Source organism: Suricata suricatta, chromosome 11, assembly GCF_006229205.1.
Source record: "Suricata suricatta isolate VVHF042 chromosome 11, meerkat_22Aug2017_6uvM2_HiC, whole genome shotgun sequence".
In the NCBI taxonomy this organism is placed as follows: domain Eukaryota; kingdom Metazoa; phylum Chordata; class Mammalia; order Carnivora; family Herpestidae; genus Suricata; species Suricata suricatta.
The window spans coordinates 49,893,900-49,906,178 of NC_043710.1; the positions used below are offsets into that span (position 1 = coordinate 49,893,900).

The 12,279-nt window shown below is 36.4% G+C and overlaps 1 protein-coding gene across 11 annotated transcripts in view; it reads right to left on the reverse strand.

The window, feature by feature from the left end:
• Nucleotides 1-3,726: 3,726 nt before the first annotated feature.
• The window catches only part of LOC115272189 (olfactory receptor 2D3-like), a 184,094-nt gene continuing 175,541 nt past the window's right edge, over nucleotides 3,727-12,279 (reverse strand). For 10 of the 11 annotated variants that reach the window (XM_029915243.1, XM_029915242.1, XM_029915247.1 and 7 more), the window contains one exon: nucleotides 3,727-5,001. In XM_029915243.1, coding sequence (XP_029771103.1) covers nucleotides 4,058-4,981 — 924 coding nt within the window. In that variant the 5' untranslated portion in view covers nucleotides 4,982-5,001 and the 3' untranslated portion in view covers nucleotides 3,727-4,057. Of the gene's footprint in view, nucleotides 5,002-11,673; nucleotides 11,796-12,279 lie in introns of those variants that run through there. The other variant, XM_029915253.1, reaches the window with a different exon arrangement.

Consider the following 12,279-nt stretch of genomic DNA (forward strand, 5'->3'; position numbering starts at 1 on the left):
TTATAAAGTACATATTAAAAAACAAGATTTGGGGCGCCCGAGTGGTTCAGTTGGTTGCATGTCTGACTTCAGCTCTGGTCATGATCTCATCGTAGGTGAGTTTGAGCACCCCAATTGGGCTCTGTGCTCACAGCTCAGAGCCTAGAGCCTACTTCACATTCTGTGTCTCCCTCTCTTTCTGCCCCTCTCCCCGCTTATGCTGTCTCTGTTTCTCTCTCTCTCAGAAATAAACATTTAAAAATTAAAAAAAAAACAAGTTTTACATCAACCTTGGGAACTTAAAATTTGACATACCCAAATAATTTAGGCCAAGTTTTATTTATGTTTGATTCCAAAATAAAGATGCTTCCCAGACTAGAAAGTGGGAAAATATCATCTATAGTACAGAAGATAGTCCAAGTCAGTTTTCCCCATATCTCCTCTCCTTCTTTACCTCCTTTACTCAGTCACCCAGAAGACACAGTTTTCAATTAACATCAAAGGACTGAGCAGATAGCATGTATCTGAGACCATTTGTAGAAGGGAAACATGATTTATAAACAATGAGTGTGTCTGGGGCCCTCAGAAGTTGACCCTGAGCAAGGATTTGAATGAAAAAAGTTTTAGGAAGTGATTTCAGGTAAAATTAATAAGATGGGGGAATGAGACAGAAAAGCAAAAGAGGAATAAAGGTTGTGTCATCAAGAAAGTTACTGTGGGCAACTAGATCTTAATCTTCCTGGAGAACTCTGAGAAAGAGAGTAGAACATGTATCTCAGAGGTATATTGCACCTAAGGTGTGAGGGATCTCACACAACTGTCACCAATCATCAGTTAAATCTTGGTTGCTGTGGGGGACATTAATTCCCTGGTCACTCTGGTCTTCTAGGTAGGTGAGCAGAACTGGCATATCAGCCAAAGAAAGTCTGGATGCAAAAGATACAGATAGTGGCAACTGGAAGTCAAATGCCCTGAAATGAGAAGGGTCACAAGGATATGTGGAAGGCATTGCCTTAACTGCTATATTATGACAATAGTATTTAAGATAAATGACATTGTTCAAAGGTATAGTCTTAAATTTACTACTAGAATGTACAAAATGAAGAGATTTAAAATATGGTTGAATAATAAGTCTAATGGAGAGCAAATAAATATATCATGGTATATTATTTTTTAAATGGTACTACTTGACTGAATTCCCTAGAATTTCAGGTAGATTATTGCATCTATACTTATATAATAGAACAGAAATATTATCTAAAATTCATGGAGATATTTTTCATATACCACCAAATTCTAAACATTAGGGAGAACTTACATGGAAGTGATGAATAGATGATTTATTGGTAATAAACCTTAAACACTTCTATGGTATAAAAGAGAGAGAGTTAAAAGCTGGTGGAAAGGAATACCCTGAAGATATTTTTTCTCTTCTTTCCATGAGAAAATAAGGTGGTTTAGTAACAAGAGCCTCAAAAGTACTTTTGGAGAACTTCATGTGTCTTATCTGGAATTTGATTAATGTTAGAACAAGTACCTTCTTCAAAAATAAAAATCTAAGGGTCAGTTATGGACTGGTATACTCTCCCTGGTTGAAGAGAAGAGACTGTGGGGAGCTGCCAGAAGAAGAGACACGTGCCTTGACCTGCAAGATCAGCCACCCGCACAGCTGAGCTGCGGTATCACTCCCAGCACAGCAAGAGCTGCATCATCACCTTCAGCTGAGGCCTTCCTGTTTACCTCCCAAGCCTGCCTTGTTAGCCTCTCAGGCGGGTGCTGACGCTGCAGTCCCCGCCCTTGTTTCCTAGCAACTAACTCAGGTCAACTGCCCGCCTTCTACCCTTTATAAGACATGCATGGTCTCTCAATAAAGAGAGTGGCTTGATCAGAAACGCTGCCTGGCCTTTACTCTCTGTGCTCCCTGTCCTGCCCTACTCTCACTCCCTCTCTCAGGAGCCCGCGCCAACTGACCAGCCCGACAAAACAAGAGACAGCATTCCACAGTACAAAAATTTAACAAAATAGGAACAAGCATGACTCCATTTGGCCATATGTGAATCCTATGGAAGAGAATTAGCCAAGACTCTGTAAAAGGGACTCGGGCCAATAGAACCACTTGGTAAGTTTAAAAGTGACCTCCCAACAGAGGGTAAACTATTAAGTGGGACTCATATGTGACCAGCTAATGGAGATAGGGCCCTTAAAATGTGGGCCCTAATCTAATCTGAGTAGTGTCCTTATAAGAAAAGGGAATTTCGATACCCAAAGAGGTATATGGGGTACATCATCCACAAAAAATTGAGGAAAGAGAAAGGAGGCTCTTGTCTCTTAACTTAAGGTGAGGGGAAGCACCTTATTTTCTCATGGAAGGCCCTGTGAGGACAGAGAAAAGGTTGCCATATGCAAACTAAGTAGAGAGGACTCAGCAAACTTACCAACACCTTGATCTTGGACTTAGGTCTTTTACTTTCTCTTTTCTCTCTTTTCCTTCTTTCTACCCATCCCCAATTTGCTAATCTCACCTTAATTCAGTGATTAATTTTTCCAGTCCAAAATATTTCTGGTGGTTGTTCACACCAGCCACTTTCAGTACCAAATCTTATAATGACATTTTGATGCTCCTGCCCCTATTATAAAACACCAAGGTTTCTATAATTATAGCATAAATATTATGCTATTGTCCTCCAACCTTCTTGGGCTAACAGCCCTCTATAGATTCATATCCATTAGAAAGAAGGTTGGCAGAATCTTTATTCAGATTCCTTTCACTGGGGGTTTAGTGAAATGTATAAGGAAAAAGAAACCTCATTCAAAGCAAAGAGACTTGCTCAAGTTCCTCATGTACATGAAGCAATTTTAATTTTTATTACCGCACCATCACTGCATGCTTTCTTGAGAATGAGAGAGAGAGAAAATTTTGAAAGGATAAAATTGACATGTTGACAGGACTTATTCCTTGAGGGGGAATTATGTGTGATTTTGTTTTTTAATACTTCTCACATTATTCCTTTCATAATAAGAAAGGGAAACATTTAATTTTATTTTCTGAGGTTGAATTCACCTGTCCTCTCTACTCCCTCCAAAACAAAGTGATAAATTTGAAAGCTTCCTCAAGCTTATTTGTATGAGACTGCAGACAGCTACAAAAATGAGGAGGGCATGGAAAATAATTAGGTGACAGATGAAATTGGCCTAGGATAAAGTAGTACTTAGTAAAATGGTTAAAAGGAATCAGATTCAATAATATTTGTCGAGAACTCTACATAGTGAAGCTTGTCACAGACAACAAACACACATACACATGTAGGCAACTGTACGTACTTGCACACTCTTTCATACCTACATGTGCTATGAATAAAATCATCCACAAAAAATGGAGGAAAGAGAAAGGGGGGGAAAAAAGGAATGGTTTAGGAAGGGTCATGATGCAATACAGTTAATTCTTTACAAGGAAGGCCTGAAAGTTACAGAACCACTATAGGGTTTAATCACTTTTAACTGGAAATAAGGCAGTTGGAGGTAGTGCACTATGGGTAGCATTCCATAGATCCCATAAGACATCCTCATGTTTATAAAAAACGCTGACTTTTTAACCAGTCACTGTTGATTTAGTCAGAAATGTGGAGACAGAACCTCAGCAAGCCCACAGGTGACTGAGTGACAACTTGGGCTTCCCAATTCATCAACAGGTGAAGGATGCTAGAAATACGTTCAGGGAGATTAATCAAAAAAATTTTCCCTTGGTCCAACATTTCAAGAGTGAGTTTATTTTGCTAGGAAAATGTTTCCCTCAGGGAAGAAACTGCAAAAAGAGGCAATAAGAAAGCAAAAGAGTGCAAGACAGAATATGGCTCTCTGTTGTCCCAGAAGTAATGAAACCTTTTAAGGAAAACACAAAGTTTTCTGGACATGTTTGCACCGAATAGGCATTTGGCATTTAATGAATATGTGTGGAAAGAAAAATCAACTGGGGTAATAAAATGAGGGGGGGGGAAGGATGAGGATAGTAGAGCTACTGTAATCACAATTCTCCAAGTGCTTAAGAAAAATGTCAGAAATCACTGCCTCCAAAGGTAGACTATCTTCTAACCAGCCTCCTGAGAGCCCCCTTCACATCCTTGTTCCTCAGGCTATAAATTATGGGGTTCAACATGGAAGTCATAACTGAATAGAACACAGAGATGACCTTATCCTTTTCATTCATTGTCTTGGAATTGGGTCTCATGTAGGCAAATATTCCAGAACCATAGTAGAGAACTACAACAGTGAGATGAGAGCCACAGGTAGAAAAGACCTTGAGTCTCCCCTCCTCTGACTGCATCTGAATCACCGTTGAGATAATATGCCAGTAGGAGACAAGGATGAGGGAGAGAGGTGCCAAGAGGATAATCACACCCATTGAAAAGAGAGCCATCTCAGCATTGTAGGTATCTGCCGAAGCCAGCTTCAGGAGTGCAGGAGGTTCACAAAAATAATGATTAATTATATTCTGTCCCTGGTAGGGGAGACACAGTGTAAATGCACTGTCCACTGAACATACAAATGCCCCACTGATCCAAGACACTATGGCCAACTGGACACAAACCCTCTGAGTCATGATAGTGGAATAATGCAAGGGCTTGCAGACAGCCACATAGCGGTCATAGGACATCACTGCCAGAAGTACACACTCTGTACATCCTGCTAGAAGGAAGACAGTTATCTGCAGTGAGCATCCAGCAAAGGAAATGGTTTTCCTTTTTACGAGGAAGTGGACCAACATCTGAGGAACGATGCTTGTAGAGAAACAGAGGTCAGCAAAGGACAAGTTTTTGAGGAAAAAGTACATGGGAGTGTGAAGTCGAGAGTCAGTTTGAGTGAGGATTATTATAAGCAGGTTTCCAAGCAGGGAGAGAAGATAAATGGTAAGGAAAACACAGAACAGCAGGATCTGGATCTTTGGATCTTGTGAAAGTCCCAGCAAGATAAATTCAGCCACAGAAGTTTCGTTTCCTTCTCCCATGTATGTTTATTCCTCTTTACCTGTCATCAGAAAGAAAACACATGCATTCTGAATGTTCAATTTTCACAATCTTTATAAACAAGCACAATGATAACAAGTGCACCTTGTTGGACTACTGGCTTTCAGATGCTTCCTAGTAGGTGCCAGTTGGCATTAGGATGTATATTGTTGTTACATAGTTTTTAAGCATTGATCCATTTGGTAGGCTGAGTATCATACTTGATATGGCTTCTCAACTAATCCTGATGTCAACATATTTACATATTGCTAAATTACTATTAGGTTTTACTGGGGAATTGTCTTTGGATCAATTTAATTTTTTCTTCTCAATAAATATTTTATATTTACCTGGATCAGCAGTCTGAGGATGAGGTGAACTTGTTTAGTCAATAAAACCACTTTTGCTTTTATAATTCAAAATCAAAATACAAAGGTCAATGATAAATTTGTTCATAATAGAGTAGGAGTTTCAAATATGGTTTCAGAATCAATAGATAAACTACAGCTATTAGTTCTTGCTTTTTTTCCATAGCATATTTATTTTCTTTTTTTTAAATGTTTGTTTATTTTGAGACAGAGAGAGAGTGTGTGTGAGCACTGGGGATGGTAGGTGGGGAAGAGAGAAGGAGAGAATTCCAAGCAGTCTCTAGGCTATCAGCATATAGCCTAGTGTAGGGCTCGATCTCATGAACTGTGAGATCATGATCTGAGCTGAAGTCAAGAGTCAGATGCTTAACCAACTGAGCCACCCAAGGCACCCCTTCCATAGCATTTTTAAAAGAGGCTTCTAAAGTGGCGATTCAAACAAAGTAAAGGAAGAAAAATATATATATCTTCATGGATCATAATCCTAGCCCTTGTATAAATATTTCACATGACAAAAACGAAAGTAGCATGAAAAAATGTGATATTCAGAAATGTATTTAGTAAGACTTGAATGTTCAAGGCCCTATTCAAGAAAAAAATAAAAGCCAGTAGTAAGCAGGAGCTTGAACTTCTGAACTAGATATTAGTGAATTTTACAGCTCCATAACGCCCAATTTCAGCTCACCTTGACCTCAGCTTCAGCTGTAGTGGACAATTCTGACTTACTTGGCACTGCTGACATTCTACTTCAAGAACTCCCTACCTTGTCTTTTAGGATTCTGCCCAAGATGTTGGAAGTATGGGCAAGTTAATCCCCCAAAGGCAATCTTTAACCAGAGGGTAAAGGAAATGGATGAATAAAGACACCAGAGATTTCCGGGAGGCACTCTATATGATTCTTTAGGGTTGAGCTCTATGGAGTTAAGTCCCCATTCTATACCATTCTATATTATTATTACTATTACTATTACCATTATTATATCCCCTAAAGGGTTTTTTCAGAATTTTATTTTAGACGAATTCAGAATGAAACTTGAATAGCATAGATTTACTGTACATCTATTTATATACCACAGCCCTCTAGAGGACCACAAACCATTTAGATATCTAAGATTTCTTTCTTCTAAGAACTTTGGGATTTATATTGCTTCCATAGAGAATGCATGGTCTAGAGTGACAACTTTAATATCCCAAACTTCATTGGTGTTTAGTTGTTTCACTCTTACTGTTTCCTTACACCCTTCCTGGAATCACTTTTCCAATAAGCTATCTGCACTAAAGTTCTCTTCTTAGTTCAGGAACCTAAACTATGAGAACTATAGGACCAGAGATGGAGACCTGATGAAGGCAATATGACAAGCCTGCCCTTTTTAACCAAGGAGTTCCAGCTGTGTCTGATGATAATGACAAACAATGAATGCTCACTATGTGTCTGGCATAGTTCTAAATACTTTATATGTGTTAGTTTATTTCATCTTCATGATAATCCTATGAGGAAGTATATTTTCAATCTCGATTTTCCAGCTAAGGAAATTAAAGGGTAGAAATGCTAAGTAACTTACTAGTCACACAGATATCATTTGCCAGAATTGGAATCCAAAGCCCTAGAGCCTTGTTCTAGCATCTGAGCTTTTAAATCTTCAATCTTATTTGTCACAATTCCAACTGCAGCAGCTAGCACTGAAAAATCCAATCATGTAGATGGACTCCGCACAGAGAAATTCAAGCAAAGTTCAAGAGACAAAGGAAATTATTCTCAATCCCAAACATGTTCATAAATGGCTTGGCTCCTAAAGTTGGCTGAGGTTAAGATTTTCACATGTTGTCAACTAGAAAATAAACTAGAAAGGACTAAGACTTGTAGTAAGGTTCTAGCGAAATATTTTAAGTTTAGAGAGGAGATTTGTAATAAAAGAGAGGATTCAAGATCCAAGTAGAACAACCAATCAGATTTAAGGAGGAAATGGCAGATCTATTAGCAGGATGAACATGATGCAAAGGTCAGTTTGATTCTGGTGCTACTTCTACTATAAACTTATCATTAACACTAAGATTACTAGATTATATTTGTAATATAGAATATTTGGATTTGGTAAGAGATACAGGACCTAAGTATCATGTATAGGATCTTGTACATTCAGAGCAGAGCTCAATACTACTACTATTACCACTACAACAATGACTATAACTGCTGCTACTACTACTATTTTAATCATAATAATAACAACACAGACTCAAAAACTTGCATTTCATGGCACTTAATATATTCCAGGCATCCTTATAAGCATTTAATATTTATTAATTTATTTTATCTTCAGAAGAGTCTCAAAGAGGTAGACTACTAATATTCTCATTTTATAAATATGGGTCTGAGGGTGAGTGAATATATTTTTTAAAAACTTTCAGGGCTACAGAGATAGTAAATTATTGAATTAGGATTCAGTCCCAGGTATTCTGATTCTAGAGCCCAGACCTGATATTGTTCTACTGAATAGGAGTACAGATTCTATTTTCATAAATACATTCTGGAACCATGCTCTGAGTCTACAGAAAAAGTCATAAATGGAATTAGGATTTGGGGAATGTAAGGCAGAGGTTGATGGGGTACACAGAAAATAAACAAATATGCTATTTTTCTGTAGTGTGGAATCAGACAGCAGGCTAAGCAGCATCAGTACAAATATCTGCAACTTCTTAATATTCCTCAAAATTAGTTTTCTGTTCTTTCTTCTTTACTTACATATTGTTCTTTATAGATCTTGTTTAAGTCCGTTGGCTCAATTATCACTTATATCTAGACTGCCTCAAAAGTCATCTGACAACTGACCACTATTCTAAGCTTACTACATTTTCCTTTTTTTCTGGATATTTTTTCAAGTTTTAATTTAAATTCTATTTAGTTAACATATATGGTAAAATTGGTTTCAGTGTAGAATTTAGGAATTCATTACCCATACAACACCCAGAGCTCATCACAAGTGCCCTCCTTAATACCCATCACCCATTTAGTCCAACTCCCTCCACCAACTTTCTTTGTTCTTTTTAGTTTAAAAAAGTCTCATGGTTTGCTTCCCCCTCCTTCTTTTTCCCCTTCCTCTATATTCATCTGTTTTGTTTCTTAAAATCCACATATGAGTGGAAAACATATGGTATTTATCTTTCTCTGATGGACTTATTTCACTTAGCAAAATACAGACCCTAGCTCTGTCCAAATTGTTGCAATATTTACAATAAAACATTTTGCCTCTGCCTCAAAATCAACATATTTGGAATTTAATTTTACTCCATAAATCATCTTTAACTTTAGGGACCCCATTCCCAGAAATTCCACTGTCATTTTTTCCTAAACATCATACCTAAAAATATAAAATCAGCTTTGACTTCTTTTATTCTCCTTGTTTCCACAAGTTGATCAATCATCAAGTTCATTCTTTCAAACATCTTTCAAATCTCTAACTTTTCATTGCCATTGCCATTCTTGCTAGTCTAGTACGTCATTCAGTTCTGCTTGTATTATTTCAATACCCTTCTAACTTGTTGCCATACCCTAGAATAAAACATCTTGTACTCCACTAACTGATAAATCTTCCAAAGTAAATGGTTTCCTACATCCAATGACATAAACTCCATATTCTCTAGATGAGCATTTAAATCCTATCTCATGCTTATCCCAATTTCCTTCCTATTCCTGCCTTAAAAGTGTCTTTGTTTCAGTGAAATCAAACTGTTAAGAAACTATTGATATTAGACTCTAAGAGCTTGGTAAAAAAAAAAAAAAAAAAAAGAGAGATAACAAGAAACGGTCAGATAATTATATCTGTTAAAAGAGAAATGGCTTAAAATTATAAGAGAATATCATGTACTCATTTAGAAAAAAATGTTGAATTTCTGGAAACAAAAAACAATTTTTAAAGCATTCTGAGTTACCAATTAAAAAAAAAAAGAAAAAAACATAAAGAGACTGACAACCGTAGAAATACTATACTGGTTTTAAAGTACTTATAATTGATAAGGCTCTGGCACATATAGTTTTACAAATGTATTCTATATAAACATCAAAGAACAGATAATTCTTAACATTTAAATTATACCAGGGAATAAAAAATAGATGTTGAAAGTTTTAGGAAACAAAACCCATCTCAAACTTTTTGAAAATAAATCTATTGCTCTTATAACTGATAAGGGATGCATACAGAATAGGATTTATTGAAAGGTTTAACATGACAAGAAGTCTTAGTTTTCTTTTATTTCTTTTTTTTTTTCATTTTAAATTCTATCATCCTAGGTGTCACCTTTATCTTAAGAAAGTCTCCATTTATGATCTTTTATTTTATTTTTTTTTTATTTTTGAGAGATAGAGAGAGACACCGTGAGCAGGGGAGGGTCAGAGAGGGAGACACAGGATCGGAAGCAGGCTCCAGGCTCTGAGCTAGTTGTCAGCACAGAGCCCAACACGGGGCTCGAACTCACAGACTGTGAGATCGTGACCTGAGCCAAAGTTGGACATTTAACCCATCAAGCCACCCATGCGCCCCTCCATTTATGATCTTAAGATAATTACAAAAAGCTCCCAGAGTTATTCCTTGCTCAAATAAAAAAGGAGAGACATAACATATTTGACCAAGATTTCTGCCAAAAGCTCTGCGATTCAGCCTGATTAGGACATATCATTTTAGCAGTGGAGGTCAGAGAGAAATTAGTTCAGTCTAGGTCAAGTGCTGGGAGCTAGTGTGGAGTTAAGTGTACCACTACCATGACTGTAGCCACAAACAGACCTCTCTTTAATATTTTCTTCCTTCTTATCCTTTATATATGCTTTAAGGAAAATAAACTGCCCCATAAAGTAGTTACTCTTTAAAGGTATATAGTGATGAAGAAAAGGTAAGGAGTAAGTTTCAGGGATGCTGGTAATTTTCGGTTTCTTAAGGTGGGTGCTGATCACATGGCTATGCTCATGATGTGAAAACTCATTAAACCATATACACCTGTAATTTATGTACTTCTCTGCAGATGTGTTATGCTTTAACATAAAAGTTTACTTTAAAATAGAAAATTTTGCAGGTATAATTACGTTGTCTCAGAAAAGGCACTCTTTTAAGATATTTGATCCATAATAAATAAATTGTCTAAATGAATTAACTATGGTTTATTTAATGTTTTTTATTATAATATATTCTTAAATCTTTCTGGATTTTCAAATCTTGAAAAGAATAGAAAGAGGAAGAGAAAGAAGCAGCAGCAGCAGAAGCAGGAGGAGAAGAGGAAGGGGGAGGAGAGGAAAAGGAGGGAGAGGAGGAGGAGGTTGGGAAGGGAGAGGGGAGTGGAGGGGAGGAGAAAGAAGAAAAAGAAGGTTGTCATGAAAATTATAAAATGTTACCAACACAATTCAACATAGTGGATTTTTCCTAACACTTCCCATTCCTAAGTAGTCTCAGAAAGTAGACTCGGAAAAAAATTCCATACACAAGGCAAAGTGGTTACACTATCAGCTAATCTAACAAGAGTTTTTCTAATTTAACAATAAGAAAGTGAGTTCCTTGTTTCCTCCACTCCCCATACTTGATTCAGTTAATTCTATATTTTACTGCTGCTTTCAACAGCCCGCTTTTGATTTCAAATTGTTATTATTAAAATGTGTTGTTTGTAAGTAAAAGGAAACCCAAAATGCTTACCCCAATATACAGAGTGCTTATAAAAACAATGAGAATTTATAGATTTTAATTACCTAAAATTCATAGCAGTGCTGGCCTCAGATGAGGTTCTATCCAGACACTCAACATGTTTCTTTATAGCTTTCCACATAGTCCTCATTGTTACCCTATCCTAACAGTTATGAGGGATATCTGATTTCTTGCCCACATGTAAAAATAAAATTAAAGTTTCTTTGCAATAGGCATTCTGACCAAAGTTAATGAGATAAAGTCTGATGTAGCCTAGAATCATATTCCCTACAAAAATATGGATCCACAAAGCATCAGCATATTTTGAGCAAAGAAAAAATACTATTAAAAACACAACCATCAAATATCTAATTCAGCTGTGTATTTTTCAATTTTATTTTGTTGACAAATTATAATGCAAAAATCTGATAAAAGAGAACACACACAGTGATAGAAATTTACCTTTCAGTCATAGATGCAAAAACTGCAAATAAAGTAATAGCAAATGATAAATGGAAGCATATTAATGAAGAATATATAATACCTTTGTGGAATTTTAGCAAGAAATGTATTTTTGAACATTAAGGAATAAGAGGCATATGATAACATCAACTAAGAAATATAAAAATACAAATACAGATTTCCAATCTAGTAATTGTTTGATACCTGTTATAGACCAACCTTTCCACCAAAAGGAATTATAAATCGATGAGGCCTCAAGAGACAAAGATCTTGGAGAAAGAAGATGAACAATATGGTGGGCCTGATAGAATTATTTTCTCCCATCAGGTGCTTGTGGATTGTAAAGAAGCAGCTGAGACTTTGAGAAACTCCATATAAACTAGGGTCTGAGGAGCTGAAAAGTTGAGAAAAAATTTTCAATCGTCTTTAAATAGTGGTGGTAAGGGAGATAAAAAATAGGGGCTTAAGAGTTACCAAATGTGATACTAATAAATACTCCCCATATTTACTTAGGATACTTGAAGAGCTATAACTTTAGAATGGGGAGTGAAATGGAAACATATAAACCATTACGTTTAATCAACTCAATCTCCAACTTGCATAAGACAATCTTCTCTTTCCCTAGATCCCTGATGAAAGCAAAATAAATTGTCTCTTGGAAAAGGTAACACATTCAGAACCCCAAATTAGCTTTACAATATTCCCTACACAATGTCCCAGACTCAGCAAAATAAAATCATAAGGCATAAAATAATATAAGAATCAGAACTATTTCTTAAAATAAAGGAAAAAGATAGAGGGAGAGGGAAA